Source organism: Sebastes umbrosus, chromosome 14, assembly GCF_015220745.1.
Source record: "Sebastes umbrosus isolate fSebUmb1 chromosome 14, fSebUmb1.pri, whole genome shotgun sequence".
NCBI classification, from domain to species: domain Eukaryota; kingdom Metazoa; phylum Chordata; class Actinopteri; order Perciformes; family Sebastidae; genus Sebastes; species Sebastes umbrosus.
The window spans coordinates 7,370,973-7,387,721 of record NC_051282.1 but is presented as its reverse complement, the minus strand read 5'-3'; the positions used below and the strand labels follow the sequence as shown (position 1 = coordinate 7,387,721).

General features: G+C 40.3%; 1 protein-coding gene and 1 long non-coding RNA gene across 2 annotated transcripts in view; one reads left to right on the top strand and one right to left on the bottom strand.

The window, feature by feature from the left end:
* Positions 1-16,749, top strand: part of grapa (GRB2 related adaptor protein a) — a 36,201-nt gene that overhangs the window by 7,351 nt on the left and 12,101 nt on the right. The window contains exons 3-4 of the mRNA XM_037792233.1: positions 557-676; positions 14,678-14,846. Coding sequence (XP_037648161.1) covers positions 557-676; positions 14,678-14,846 — 289 coding nt within the window. The remainder of the gene's footprint in view (positions 1-556; positions 677-14,677; positions 14,847-16,749) is intronic.
* Positions 539-16,749, bottom strand: part of LOC119501687 — a 35,097-nt gene continuing 18,886 nt past the window's right edge. The window contains exon 5 of the long non-coding RNA XR_005209882.1: positions 539-669. This is a non-coding gene — a long non-coding RNA (uncharacterized LOC119501687). The remainder of the gene's footprint in view (positions 670-16,749) is intronic.

The following is a 16,749-nucleotide window of genomic DNA, read 5'->3' as shown; positions in this document are numbered from 1 at the left end:
ACCAAGAGACTCCCATAATGCGGCCTCCATATTGGATGTGCTCTCCCCTCATTTGAGCCATCAATCTCACTGCAGAGCACAGGTTCACGAAGGCAGAACGTCATTTATGCAAACCTTGCATCCAAACAAACTGCTCTGCTAAGCAAGACTAATGAGCAACAAAAAAAAAGAAATGAAAAATGGCACTATTACTTACGCTCCACGGCTGACAACTGAAAAGAAGCATTTTGGGAGTTGTTTGGCGTGCATATTTAGCAGCGTGTTTAAAAATAACTTCACAAATGTGCTAATTTTACTTTCTTTCCCAGTCAACCTCTCTTTTATTTCTATGACAGCATTGATCTGTAGTGATATGAGCTGCTTTTCTTTTAAAGTCTCATCATTTCCACTGAAATTGCAAACATCAAAACTTATGAGATGCCCAAGTAAATAATTGGATGTGTGCAAAATTGTATTGTAGCCACACAGACCCCAGAATGACACGGGTCATATGCATAAAACAGTGAAATCAATGACTTCTTTCTTACTGGCTTCCTGTTTTCTTTCTTGCTTCCAGCTGGTTTGCCGGTCGTATATCTCGCGGTGTGGCAGAAAGTCGACTCAGACACAGGGAGTGCGGGGCGTTTCTGGTCCGAGAGAGTGAGAGCGCCCCTGGAGAGTTCTCCATGTCTGTCAGGTAGGACATAAAGGGTTGTTCAAGGGTCCACTTGTTTTCACATTCATACATTGTATTCTTAATATGTCTGAGAGTTGACATTCTTAGGTTAATTGCTGTACCCCACTTTGATCTATGTATTCTTTTTAAGGCTGTCAAACGATCAAAATATTTAATCGCGATTAATCGCATGATTGTCCATGATTAATCACGATTAATCTCAAATTAATCTCACATTTTTTATCTGTTCAAAAGTACCTAAAAGGAAGATTTTTCAAGTATTTAATGCTCTTATCGACATGGGAGTGGGAAAATATGCTTTTTTATGAAAATGTATGTATATATTTATTATTGGAAATCAATTAACGACACAAAACAATGACAAATATTGTCCAGAAACCCTCACAGGTACTGCATTTAGCATAAGAAATATGCTCAAATCATACCATGGCAAACTCAAGCCCAACAGGCAATAACAGCTGTCAGTGTGCTGACTTGACTAAGACTTGAGAGGGAGACTCGTGGGTACCCATAGAACCCATATTTATTCACATATCTTGAGGTCAGAGGTCAAGGCCCCCCTTTGAAACTGGCATCGCCATTTTCAAAGGGGGGCCTTGACCTCTGACCTCACCAAAATTTAGAGCAAGTTTGGAGCGTTATTTAACCTCCTTCATGACAAGCTAGTATGACATGGTTGGTTGGTACCAATGGATTCCTTAGGTTTTGTAGTTTCATACGATTGCAATATATTTATGCTTTAAAGCTGAGCCCGCTACAACCTCAGAAAGATTGATTGCGTTAAAGAAATCAGTGGCGTTAAAACTAATTTGCATTAACGCGTTATTATTATTATCGCGTTAACTTTGACAGCCCTAATTCTTCTACATATTATTCCTATTCTCCATGCTTCCTCTTATTACTGCAACAGCCCTGTTTTTTCCAGAGGGATCATTAAAGTTTCAATCCATCTCTCCTAAAGCCATCTAATTCAATTAGCAGATTTATGCACACATATACTGTATGCCCATATCCCTGCTTATGCAGCGTAGTTGTCTCTTGTTTGATCACTAATCACATTTTTCAGTCTGTGCATGTAGCCTTTTTGTCGGTGGCCGGGGATCAGAGGAGCAGGCAGAGGAGGGGGGTTTTAGAGGATAAGGTGTGGGGAGGAGAGTAAGAGGATCTGCAACCCCTCTGGCCTGATGTGAGCTAATCCTGTCTGGCACACCGCGGCATCTGGAGCTGCTGATGGGGCCGATTGGTTGTCGTGTCGGGGGGATGACGGTCAGGGATGCAGCTGAGGCTTGGTGCTGTGCTCCAGAGGGCTATGAGGATATTGGATGTGTGTGTGTGGAGGAGATCTGTAGTCTGAATTTTGGCACTTGAGGTCAGACCTGGAGGTAAGGGTTGGCTCTTCTCTGGGCTTTAAGATGAACTGGCTCAAGTCAGAGTCAAGAGTCGGATTTGTGGGTTGTTTTGGGTATGATGTCTCTCTTCCAGTGGATTTAGTACAGGCCTCTGGAAGCATTAAGGAAGTCGCCTGCATTAAGGGAATCGAAAGGGAAAAAGAAAGAAGGGAGGTGCTGTGTGTAAAACAGGTTTGCCGAGAGGGGACAGAGAGGATTTTGATGCTACTTGTTTTTGTTTTTTTTGGGCTGTTTGTTGATGCCTCTCTGGCTGTTGTTGTTGGATGGTGTAGCAGCTCGAAAAATGGGTCAGGTGTGAGTGTGTTAGTGTGTGTGTGTGTGTGTGTGTGTGTGTGTGTGTGTGGTCGTTGTGTGCTGACAGCTCCCCTGTCAGAGGAGACGTCCTGACAGCAGTAACTGTGGATACTTCGGCCACGGCTCAGCTCGGTCCGGCTTTGACGTCAGTCCGTGAAAATCAGATCCACTTTCACAGCCACAAATGAACGAAGCCAAAAAGGGACTTTGATCCTTTAATTTACTGAAAACCTGCTGGTGAAGTTAGAGATCATGCAACACTATGAATGTGGTATAACGTTAAAATACAAATTTGTGGTGTTTTCATTGAAATTAAAGATCTTAGGGTCAGTTTCCCCTCCATTTATTATTACTTATTACACGGCTTTGTTGAATACTCTCTTCTGATTGGTCAATCACGGTGTCTGTTATTTCTTTATAGCAGACCGTTGCTATGTATAACAGGCCATTGCTATAGGCGCAGTTCTGGCGGACCGTTTTAGTGTCAAATTATGAATTTCTTTAGTAAGTAGCTATGTAATAAACAGGATAATGTACAGCTAGTGGGTCATTGTTGTAAAATAAACCCCTTCAGACCCCTCCCTGCATCGCCCTGTCGGGGTTTGACTGAACAATGACCGGCATCGCTGTATATTATCCCTTACTTGGATAATTTGGTTGTGATGAAAAGTTTTAATTGTCACTTTAAAGTTAAGGAGAGGCGCCATGATTCATTCTCATCGGCATGAATGCACCTTTAAGTCCATTATGGAAGTATTCCATGGTGTAAGGATGTTTGGATTCGGTGTCACTATGCAGGTTGTTCTCATACAGTGTTGGAAGCAAAACCTATGAAAAGTAATGCACTGTAATTTGTTTATTTCCCAGGAAATCAATGAGTATGTAATCCACGTAATGAACTAGGTTGTATAAACACCATGTAAGGAGGAGGTGAAGTCACAGTGTATTATTTGTGATTTAACTTCCGTACTTAAATTACGCTATATTAACCAAAACTGTGATCTTTTTCTAAACCTAACTAAGCAGTTTTGTTGCCTAAACCTAACCAAGTCGATATTTTCCTTAACCTTACTAAGTAGTTTTGTTACCTAAACCTAAGGAAGTTGTTTCCTGTGCAGACAGAAGTTTATTTTGAAAAGACTGTATGCATGTAACGAGCAGAAATTGACACGTGTTGCTGGACATTCGTATGAAAACGCATGAAAAATGAGAAATAACTTTTCGTAAGATATACAAACCGCACCATGACATGTCGTTTTGTGTTAATTTGTTCAGGAGTTGCATTTCTCAGGCTTCATTTCCAACTAGAAAAAAAGTTTAATGAAGCATCAGAAAGCTGTTATGGAACATAGCAGCCTGGTTTATCAATCCAATCCAATCCTATTATGAGAAATGCACACTGGGGATCGGGCCATAGCCAGGGTTTTACAAATACTGAGGTCTGGGTGATGATGCAATTTTCAGATAATCAGGTAATTAACAGGTTTCAAAAGCTTCACTCAGCCAAAGAGGTAGGATCAGTTTCTCAAGCCATAAAGGAACACTTAATCCTCAACTTTAATCACCAAATTTGAAGATACATGGTTTTCATTGGGCAGTGATTGAATTAAATCAATCTTTTAATTATTTATGTATTTATTTGTAGGCTTATTGATTGTTTAAGAATATACTGGAGGGCTGTGTATCGGCAAGAATCTGGTGATACGATACATATCATGATACAGGGGTTACAATTCCATATATTGTAATATATTGCGATACTGTAAGCAAGGAGATATATTGATATTATTTTTAAATCTAATTTTAGGAAAAATGGTAGTATAAAGAACACGCTGCCATATGCATAAAATTTGAGTAAAAAAAAGTTTACTTGAACATCAAAACACAACACAAAATGAACCACTGTCTGCCACCAATCTTTGCATGTAAACTATTAATTAAAATCAACACAACATAATGATATCAACATACTATCACGATACTCAAGTGTATCCATATTTTCTTACATCCCTAGGAAGTAGCCAATAAAACAGCTGACGATGTAGAATGCAAACGTCCCGCAGGTTTCTAAAACCTTTCAGAAAATATAACAAGGACGAATCCTCAACAGCGATTCTGACTGGGGACCTTTAATGTGATCAATCTTCATTGTCATAAAAGCTTTTTGAGAGATTTATTGTCCAAAAACGGACTAGAGGGGATTTTCTTTAAGTACAGTTTCTGTTCACAATACTTTCAGAAAAGGTGCTTACGAAAGAATACGTGGCTGGGGACTATAGCTTCAGACTATGCCAGTGAAACTGTCCCAATGGGTTATTTAGTAGCTTATTTTTGGAAAGTGGAGCAAAGTGATGCCAACCTAGACTTTTATAGAGAGAGATGAGGAATCCATTTTGCTTAGCTGGGCTTTCACAGATCTCTTTGACTCAGCAGCAGCAGATTCACCCAAAGGATGCGTTTTTGTCTTTTCTGAGTCTTCCACAACGCTGTAATATAGATGTAGTTTGAAAAACACGAAGAAACGTCTGAAGAAACAGAGCCGAGGTACATCAGCATAGTTAAAAGGCAGCATGTTGCATTTGTGTTTTTTTGTTGGTGGGGTATTTTTCAGACTCTCGCTGACAAGGGACATAACTTTCACTTTTTCTCAAATGGAAAATCTCACTTCCTTGTTCACACTCTGCCACAATCACTATCAATATCAGTCCTTCCACCTACACATAAAACTCACAGCTGAACGCAACAGCCGTCTCTGTGAGTCATCAAAAGACACTCTAGGAAATCTGTAAGCAGACGGTGCACATTGGGGGGGAAAACGGATACAACCGAGAAAAATCTAAACAACACAATATTATATAACAATATAGCTGCAACACAATTATTTTAGTTGTGTGGTCATTTTGTTTATCAAGGGCTTGGGCTTCATTTTCTCCTTGAAACGGTACCAAATGTTTATATTTTTGTATTTTCTTTCAGTCGAACTGTAAGAGCAGACACCACTTTTTTTTGATGGCTGGATGTCTCGTCGGGTGATAGAGTTCAAGGCTGCTTCACCGCAGCACAGTCCTACATGTGCTTTTGACACATTGTTATTTGAACAGTATGGTGGTCAGCCCACGCATACACACAAACACACACACACATACACACACAACACTTGATTTTCCTGTGGCCTTTGTTTTATACAAATGTCTGTTAACAACTTACAAAATGTACCTTAGAGGGAGACTTATCAAGTATTTAATACTCTTATCAACATGGAATTGGGCAAATATGCTGCTTTATGCAAATGTATGTATATATTTATTACTAGAACTCAATTAACAACACAAAACAATGACAAATATTGTCCAGAAACCCTCACAGATACTGCATTTAGCATAAAAAATATGCTCAAATCATAACATGGCAAACTGCAGCCCAACAGACAACAACAGCTGTCAGTGTGTCAGTGTGCTGACTTGACTATTACTTGCCCCAAAACTGCATGTGATTATCATAAAGTGTGCATGTCTGTAAAGGGGAGACTCGTGGGTACCCATAGAACCCATTTTCATTCACATATCTTGAGGTCAGAGGTCAAGGCACCCCTTTGAAAATGACCATGCCAGTTTTTCCTCGCCACAATTTACTGAAGTTTGGAGCATTATTTAGCCTCCTTTGTGACAAGCTAGTATGACATGGTTGGTACCAATGGATTCCCTAGATTTTCTAGTTTCATATGAGCCCGCTACAACCTAAAAATCACAAGTTGCGTTAATGCGTTAAAGAAATAAATGGCATTAAAACGAATTTGCGTTAACGAGTTATTATCGCGTTAACTTTGACAGCCCTAATATATAGTCAATAGTCGTCTCTGTATCTCTTTGTATCTGTGCTCTCCTGTGTTGCCTTTACACCAATGTATGTCTGGGATGTTGGTTTCCAATCATTTGTCTGACCTGTTGTACCCACTCAAAAGATTAACATTAACGTTATTATAGCGTTAACTTTGACAGCCCTAATAGATACGTCTGTTTTCTTAACCTTATGTCCACTTTACGTCAACATTTTCAGCCACAGTAAAAATCCTCCCGGCCACCCAGCAGCATCTTCTACTGTGAAAAAGGGTAAAACTGTTGCTTTCATTGCCGTGTGTCTCTATGGTTGTTGTTGCACTTCAGTGTGGAACGGATGCCACCATTTTTGACAGGGCCTCAGATATCACCGACTCATGCTGCCAGTGGCTGATGATGGCTCATACAGCCAAACTGCTGAATCGGGCCATTCATTCAGCTGCTTCCCTGTCATCATTACTCTCTTATCAGGGCCATTACTCTGAAGAGGAAGCATAAAGGGAACTGACCCTTTATAGGCTGCGCTTATTTTACAGCTATACATAATCTTCTTTGAGCATTAAGTAACACGCTGCAGGTTCAGCGTCCTATGAATGTCATCACTTTCTGATGACCCTCAGATAAAAGTGAAATAGTTTAGTTTAGTAATAAATGTATGGGGGGGGAGAATTGCATGACAGAGTGAAGAATTGAGTCAGTAAAGTTATGTAACACCATTTGGGAATAAATATACGATGCAGACAGCAATTAGCTTCATTTTCTTCAGGTGAAATTCTCCTTTCAATTCAAAGTTGATCTATGCACCTCCAAGCCACTGAAGCAATAGTTGACATTTTTGAGAAATACTCTTATTTCTGATGGAGTCAGATGGGAAGATCAACACCTAATTTATTAGCTTAACTTAGCACAAACACTGGAAACAGGTAGAAACAGCTAGCCTGGCTCTGTCGAGAATGGTATCGATCTTCTCATCTTACACTCAGAAAGGGTGCTGGAAGGTTTTGAAATATCCCCAATGAAGACATCTGTGCCAACATTTGTAAAAACCATAGAAAAACTATTATTTCTATTCTATTTTGTTATATTTTAATCACTGCTACTAGTTTTGGAACTAAAAGAAAAGTGCACTGATCTCTTTTTTTTATCAATTGTCCAGTTAGGCTTTCACTGCTTTACACCACACCTGAGTGGCACCAATTGAATACCACAGTTCAGTGACCAAAACACAATCGAGAGAGACTTGAGCGAGACAGAGACATAAATACAGAGAGATATAGAGAGAAGAAGGGGGAATATAACGAGAGATGAAGAGCGACAGGGGGCAAGAGCGAGCAGCAGCTGCAGATAAAACAGATAGGAGGAGGAAGAGCTTATGGCGGGTGCATGATTTAACTTTTTCTGTTTTCTCATATTGGCAGTGGAGCTGAAATAAAACCAGCCAGTCCTCTGGGAAATAAACCCTCCAGAGGGCCTCTTCCTTTCTTTTCTCCATTTGTTTTTTATTCCATTTTTTCCTCATTTTATTCTATCCTTATACTCTGTCCTCTGACTTTTCTCTGTGTCCTTTTCTCTTCTGGATCTATTGACGTAGTGGTACATAAAAAGTTTTGTAAAAGCCCCCAGTAGGCCTATTTTAAAAAAGCAATCATAAAATCATCAGTGCATGATTTTGTTTAGCCTTAAAGGTCTTCATATAACAGACTTTAGTTTGAGTCTACAGTACTTATCACAGTACATGCTACCAACTTAAAGGGAGAGTTTGACATTTTGGGAAAAGACAGCCGTAGCTTTAAGAAAATGTTTGATGTGCATCCCCATAGCAAAACATTTGACTAGTTTAAAGGAATAGTTTGCCATTTAAAATAATAGTACTTGCTTTTTTTTGTTGAGTTAGATAAGCCGACTGATAGCCTATCACTCTCGTGTCTGTACGCTAAATACAAAGCTAGCAGCAGGTTAGCTTAGCTTAGCGCAAAGACTGGAAACAGGGATAATTCACAAAGTGTCAAACTATTTCTTTAAGAATTTACCATATACAGCAACCTAAAAAAATGTGTAAGCTGTTTTCACAGGGTTTGCATGTTGATAAATATAAAATATTAGAATGTGGCATTGCTAACTAGCGTATCCAAATCGCTATAGGCTGGTTTGGCAAGTCTGAACTTGGAAAGTCAGCTTGGCAGGATAAGTAAAGTAGAAAATGTCATTTTGTAATGTTGAACGAGACTGCAAAAGTGCTTCAAGTCAGTAGTACATTTTTGCCTCGCTTAAGTCATTTACCTCTGTAGCTTAAGCCTAGCCTGAGGGTTTGTTAGCCTAATGTTACTAAGCTAGAAAAGCTGTGGCACTGTTGAGATTTAACTAAACCGATTAGATTATTTCTTTCCTTGAAGCATCTCTGGCTCTGAGATTATATAACTATAAATCTATATTTATTACAGGAATTAAGTTACTGCTATGGGCTCCGCCTGCTGAAATGTATCTCATCCAATGACAACAGCTCTCGTCTGAACCAATCATTTCAGCTTATATGAATTTTCTTTCCGACACAAATGACTACATGGTTTAAATTCACAGTATGAAGCATGAAAATGATTCAAGTTATATTTTCACAAGCAAAAAACTAATTTGTGCTTTTCTAAGTATAATCCATAGACTGTATATAAAGATGGATGACATGACAGCTCTCCAAAAGTGAAGCCAAAACAACTCGATTGCCCCCCTGGTGGCTGGCTGCAGCATAGGTTATAAGTCCCGCCCCCTCCATGTTAGCTGACGGGACATGGGTCAAATTAAAAATTCAAAGTACACGTCAAATACATTTTTCAAAAAGATGGTTTCTGTCATTTTAGATAGTTCCTATCACGCTGATGTATGTACAAGTGTTAATTTTTCTGACAAGTTTGGGTTTAATTAGTTATTTGATGCCATAACAAGGGGGTGAGACGTCATGATCGGCAGCTGTGAGTCTCTCTCGCTGACAAGCTGCGGTTGGTTCGGGCAGGTGACCCTCGATACCGTGGCTCCATCGCCGGATCACTACTGCGCAGACTCTGGCTCCAAATGACGTCAAGATCTCAAGATGTAAGCTCCCGTATCCACGATATTTTGGCTTCACTTCTGCTCAGCGGAAGGAAGTGGAGACGCGTCGTCCATCTTTATATACAGTCTATGGTATAATCAGTGTTTGGTGGTTGTTTTATTTATGATGATAACTGACTCAGGCCCATATCATCTCCATCTGAAAGGCTCCTTACTGAAACGTCAACACACTTTGGACTAAATTGCCTCCCTCTCCACCAAATGTCTTTTATCATTCTTCCCTTCCATCTTTGCACCTTCACACACACACTCCCTCCCTCCCTCCTCATCCATCGATCAAAACAGGTGATGGCGAATATTTACTGACGCTGCAGGAAGAGCTGAAACCTCTCACTCACTTACACACACTTTTACAAAATCACACCCATGCACACTATATACGTTCAGCCTGTGATACATGAGATAACGATATACTCGCACCGACAGACACAGCTGATGTAATCGTTGATTTTGCAGAAAGCACATGGGCTGACACACACTCTGATAACTCCTTGACACGACCATCAGTTACTGACACACACACACACACACACACAGTCACACAGAGTTAAATTGACAGCTGGAGGTGTCAGCGCGGCTGTGTGAAGTATTCCAGACATCTGCAGCGGTTTAGAAACCGAACAGCAGATTAGAGAAGGGGGGTTGGCAGGATGAGAGAACAGGGAAGTGAGACCAGATTGATGGAGAGAAAGTCGAGCGAAAAGACGGACGGATGACCTTCACGCATCTCAAAATTGTGCTGGCGTAGAGTAAAAGTTTATAAATAACCTCTGTCCTCATCTACAGTATATCTCTCTCTGTGCATTTCTATCTCTACATCTATTTCATTTTCTCTCATTCTCATTCTCATTCTCATTCTCTCTTAATCTCTCTCTCACCCGCTTCCTTTTAGTTAGAAAAAGAAAATAATCTCGCTATCGCTGTGGGCCTTAATTACACTGGATCAGGGAGATGAGAGGGCACTTGGAGTGTTGGTGTGTGTGTGTGTGTGTGTGTGATCAAGTTGAGACAGATGCTGTCTGTGTTATGCACGCTGCTTCCCTGATGTCTCTGGGTAATAATTAATAAAAACGTCTACATGACATCACCTAACACTGATATAGCTGCAGCATTACATCTGTTCTCTCTCATCCTCCTTCTCCTTCCTCTTTAAAGTGTTCACTTTTACAACCCACTGCTGGTAACTGTTCATAAAAATTGGGAGTTTGTGTTTACCACAATGTGTTCGTTGCCCTCTTAGTCATCAGTAATGATGTAAACCGCACACCAATATAAGCAAAAGTCAAATGAAGTTTGTAAAAACACTATCATTAACTTCCCATTGTTCATACGACCTCATAATAGTGTGTAGGAGGTGATAAATGATCTATAAGCTACTGGGAATTTACGTGTTATAATTTATCTCCACCTGAGAAGGTGTTCAGTGGGATGAAGCGGTGGTTTGGATTTCAATATTATGATTGTTTTCTGTAATCGTCCCAAGGTTTGCTCTTAAATTGTACGAAGTGAATTCGTTTACTCCAGCGGTATAGATGTGGAGTGGTGTTTTGTGCCGTAGGGCAAATTGAGCGTGAAGATGTGATGTTGTAGTTTAAGTGTTGTTCAATAAATATTTGAAGCGATTCTGGTCAGCTGTACGGAGACACTGCAGGAATATTTAGTTAGATATTTTTCTCTGCTGACACAACATGTAGATTTTGATGTGCACAATTCAAGATGAAATATGTCACATCAGTTTTTGAGAGGGATTTTTGTCTTTTTCATGTCTTGTATAATACAGTCATACATCTAGCTGCCAGTCTGAAATAATGGCAGCTCGTGCAGAGTTTCAATGTAAATCCGTCATATATTAACAGCCATTAGTTTGCCAAAGATCTGTCCATTTTCTGGAAAAACTTTCCTTTTAGCACCGTGTGAAAACCAACTTGTAAAACTTGAAAACAGCTAATCCATCCTTCTAACTTTCTATTTCATCTTTATCGCATTGTGCATTGAGTGAGATTAGAGTTCTCATACCAGAGTTTGTGTGTGTGTGGCTGCATGCATTATGTTATCCTCGACTTAAGGTCAATCTGTATACACAACCTCTGGAGGAAATGGAAATCTCCAGTTTCCAGCCAATATGGCTAACCCCCTGATAAACATTGCCTTCAAGTAAGGGCTGCACGATTATGGCCAAAATGATAATCACGATTACAATTATTTATCACGATTATTCATTGATTTTAGGGACAAAATATTTGTATTAAAATTTCACATTTAAATAAACAGAACCCAGCTTTCACGTCCATGTTGTGCCACATTCCTGCTAATGTACAAATCTTTGCATCAAAATAAGACTGCTCCTTATTCACAGTGCATCTCCTGGAAGCAATATAAAAACATTTTTTACTCAAAATTAAATCAACAGAGCACCGCTTTCACTTTCATGTTGTGCTTGGCTACATTCCTGCTAATTACCAAGACTTCAAATAAGGTTATTCTTCACCTTAATTCAGTGTATTTTTTATACAATCGAGAGCAGACGGCAAAACGAGTAATATACAGTACAGCCACGACAATCAGGAAAGATTTTCATGGGCTGCCACTGCAGGGTGCGCACGGATGCGGCACGACAGCTCCCCAAAAGTGAAGCCCAAACCCCTGGTGGCTGGCTGTTAGTTTAGGAAGCGCTTGATTTGATATGCAGCAGAGTTTTCTATGAGCGGAGCACGAATTTTAAACATCGACCTCGCAATCGATCACGTTCATTTCATTGTGGGAAGCCAAAATTGTGAACTATAACTAACTAATATTCGATTAATTGTGCAGCCCTAGTGTCAAGCTGTATACTCATGTTTTTTTTATCTGGAGCAGTTTTGTAAGTCAGGACAACAGATAAATATAAGCTGGGTTTGATAGGGAATTTTTTGCACTTTAAAATTGACACAAAACAAACAAAAAACGCATGTTGGACATGGCATTGTTACTATTACATAACAGCTGCAGGAAATATAAACTAGATGTGGTGAACAGGCTACAGCACAGCTCAAAATGAAGTCTTGTTTCCCGTTTCCTTCCTTCTGTGTACTTGGTGTTTTTCATTCTACATTACATTGTTGTGAATCCCCTAAAGGGAAAGTCCTTGACCTGCCTACATCCTGTCTTTAATCTCCACCTCCACACAATCTAAACTCTCCTTATTCATTCTTTGTCATCCACTCTCCTATCCGGTGAGGGTGCTGGCCCAGGTACCAATGTTTTGTCTCGCTGCAGACAAACAGCTGCACAGCTGGCGGCAGTAACAAAGCCCAACCAGTAGGGCGCAGCAGATGGCGTCAGACGACTGGGGACAGTGACGGGGCTGATAGAGATCATTCACAGAGAAGATCACAGTTTGGTGTGTGTGAGTCAGTGGAGGGATAGAGAGGGCGACGGAGACAGACTGGAGCAGATAACGAGAGGAGCTGCGATAGGGAGGGAAAAGTTAGATAGAAGTCAGATAATAGAGAAGAGGGAGAGCAACACAGAGCAGAATACAGACCCAAAGGCAAAGGAAAAGACAGACAGAATGAGTCACTGTTCAAAGACCACAAAGGCTGGTACAGTGTCAATCCAAAAATAAGTACCAAAAAACTTTACATTTGGCTTGAATTAATGTTTTCATCTAAAAACACTACAATTTCATCATTATTTTTGGGAGACTGACGGAGGGTGAGAAGAGGGAAACGAGGGCACAGAGGGTGAAACGGAGAAGGCAGAGAAAGAAGGGCAGGGTGGAGGTGTAGCTGAATGCCATCCAGTCATCGGGGAGTCAGCCCCGCTTGTTCATGGAGCTCAGCATCTGAATAGAGAAAGGAATTCTGCCTGAAACAAGCCGACGCTCATTTACTTTCTCCCAGCTTGGAGCGGCGCCAGTCGGACTAGATAGAGGAGGAGTTCGCTGAGTTTAAACCATATATTCTGGAGCGGGGCGTGTCATTTATAGGAAGAATATGCTTTATTTTAATAGACACCAACGATGTCACAAAAAAAGAATGCTGTTTCCTCTACGGCGTTATCTTTTTCCCCAAACAAAAGAGATTTAACCATCATTAACATAAGCCCCCCACACACCTACTTGTGTGATGTGTTTAGAAATATGGGGGAGTTGCATTGACTTCCGCTGCGTATTGGATGCAGTTATATAACCGTGTGATCACGGTGAGGTGTCCAGATTTCTAAAGATAAAGCTGGCAAGTTACTTAGCAACCAGCACAGAGCAGGATAGGGGAGCAGGTATGATTGCCAATAAATACTGGCCAAACTCTTTTAATCACAACAACAAGGCACGTACTACAACACTGTGGCTATTTTTGTTTGTGCCATTATGCGGCTTTATTTTGAGCTACGCTAAATGATTTTACTCTCTTAGCAACCCTGTATTCATCAAAATAGGATATGATACACGTGTGATATAATACATTATACTGTGTTATAAATGATTCACATCTAAATGGGTATTTGGTTTGACATCATCTCGCTTTGCACAGAATCCCCCAGACCCACAGAGTAGCCCACATAAATGTCATTGTCTGCTCATTTAATTCCAAAATATTACTCACACACAATAAAAAAAAGACTCTACTAGAAATTGCCTCCGTTCTCTACTAATTATATTGATTTAGAATTTGCATCAATGTGGGTTTCTCTTCATACAGCCCGGTTGCACGAAAAGACGAATGTTGAATTTGTCCACTCTTGTTTTGTGTGTTTTATGTCGTCTCATCTCTCATGGTTAAAAAAGGATTTAATTGAAATAAAATAAAATAAGAAATGAGTGGTGCATCCAGTGTGTTTTTTGAGGAGACAAAATAAAGAAGACAGCACTGAATGCACGCCAGCCCCAGCAGCTGACAGCTGGGGAGTTAAAGGGGCGGCTTTGAGGACTAAAGGCCAAGACTGTTGGTATCAACCCAAAGCTGGTCCAAATTGATTGTGTGCAAAAAAACACTGATGACCCAGGAAAGATGATTATGTCTGTCGGTCCCCACTGGTGCTAATCATTGTGAGGTTGCAACAACATGCTCAAGACAGATGCTACTCCACCGCACACACCGCTAATGCCATGGCACGGCTACTATATATACTGGACAGTTTCTCCTAAAGTATCCACCCATCTGCTGCTGCAGTGGCATACTTCTATTTCATTTTATATGGTCAAACAGATATTAAAAGTTTTATGATGAGGTTGAAGCAGGACCAGTGAGTTAGGAGTTTGTATTTTAACATCTGTGATTTAGTGATTGGTATTAATTGTTATTCTATAACAACTCACGACAGCTGCTCATTTAAGATGAGAAATCATGTTAAACTTCTCCTTCTGTGTTTATTTTTTGCAGTTACGGGGATCATGTTCAGCATTTCAAGGTGCTGCAGGATCGCTGCTGTCAGTACTACGTGTGGGACGAGGTCTTTTCCTCGCTCAACGAGCTGGTGGAGTTCTACCATAGCAACAGCATCGCTAAGGAGAGGACTGTCTTTCTGAGAGACCCCGAGCACTTCGCCAGGGTGAGCATGTGACTCCTATTTGTTTGTAACTATTTCTTTCTTTCTTTCTTTCTTTCTTTCATGCATTTAAACTGTCTCAAACACTTTTTTTTACTAAAGCAGACAAAGTAAAAGGTCTGAATATCTTATAAATTGACAATTTAATCAGTAATTAAATTTTGCACCATTGAAGTCTTTCCTGTCATTCACATTCACAAAGAAAAGCTGGAGCGAATGTGTGTATTATTTCAAAAAATAGCAATTTATTGCTGATTATAATTAAGAACATTTTGCTTGAGATCATAGATTTCTTTTTTTCTTGGGAAAAGAAAATAATGATTGTGCTATCTCCCACAGTTATTTTAACATCACTGATTCATTTTCTTAGACTTTCTGTATTCAGCATCAAGTGCTGAAATATTGTCATTGTCAATGTCATTTTAAATTTGAGGAATCAATTATTACTGTTTTGAATTTAGGCAAATTAGTTTTTTCTTACTTCATATTGTTCACACAACAGATCAGCATAAAGTGCAGCTCTGTCTGTCTCTTTTTTCCCCCAATAAATCCACCTAAATCCACAGCCGTTATGTAGCACAATCTATTTTGCAATAATTCAATCTCGTCCCTAACCCATTTAAAAGACATCTGTTCTTGTTGTCATCAGTCTCTGTCTCCTTCGTCTTCCCTTTTTGTATTTAAGCCGCCAGAGATTTATTTAAGCATCTGATGAGACTTCACGACACAGTGAAGCAGCACTTCTTCTATCTGTTGTCAAATCCATGTGATTTTTACAGACGTAACAAGCTACGCAGGTGTTCATATTTCATTTTGCTGTGACTTGGAAGTATAAGCAGGTTTTTTTGACAGCTCTGGGAACAACTCCATATGTTGGTGAGATTTCTGGAGCTGTGACTGTGGCTGCAGGGTTTGACGTAGTAGAGGTGCAGCTTGTAATGAAAGATCACAGGGCTGCCGTCGGTTTGGAGCGGAACCAAATCACTCATCTCGGGCACCGAGCCAGAGGGAGTGAGAGCTGCAGCGCTACAGAAAACTGATTTAAAAGGCAATTATTTACATAAGTCATGATTAAGTTGCCATATATCCAGTTTGGACAGGATATTTCTTTAGTTAGATGTGTTTAGTCCACTTTCTCTTTGTACTTCAGACACTAATGACTGGTTGAACTTTCTACTCTCCTCTGCATCATTTAGAAGTGTTCAAGTCAAGTCAAGTCAAAGCAATCTTATATATTACAAACGTGTCTTTACAATCTGTACAGCGTGCACCCTCTATCCTTTTTAATGTACTTTCTTTTTTTTGTAAGGTGAAATAGGCGTAGCCCAAATTTCTGTCAGGTTTAGTGAGAGAAAATCTAAATTGCAGGTAGTTCCCATGATGGTGTCACCATGGGAGAAGCTGTTGTTGTTGTTGCTTATTGTCAAGTCATTATGCAGACAGGATCGCGTTGCATGTTAAGTACTCCTGGGAGTGGCAAGTGAGCCGCACCCGCAGGCGAACACGCTCGCTGCGGAGGGACGTGATCCAGAGCGATGCTGACATGACCGCATGTTCGTATGACTGTAACACAAGCAGCCTGCTAATTCTCATCTCATCATGTCCCCCTCTGAAGCCTGGCACCTGAGAAGAGACCGCCAGACTGACTCTTTCTGGATACAAGTTGAGCCACTTGGCAACGGGGGGCAGAATGAACATTCAATCAAGCTGAGGAGTAGCCTGCACTGCTTCACTTTAATTTGTCCAGGGAAAGACCTTTAAGTAAGCTCTTTTACAGAGACACTCATTTCGTACATTGTCCCACATGACAGCTGTAACATGTAAGAGTAACATCAACTTACTGTAAGGGCGGGTTCACACCTAAAGGTCCGGTTCCTCAATCGAACCAATGCGAGGAGGAATACAT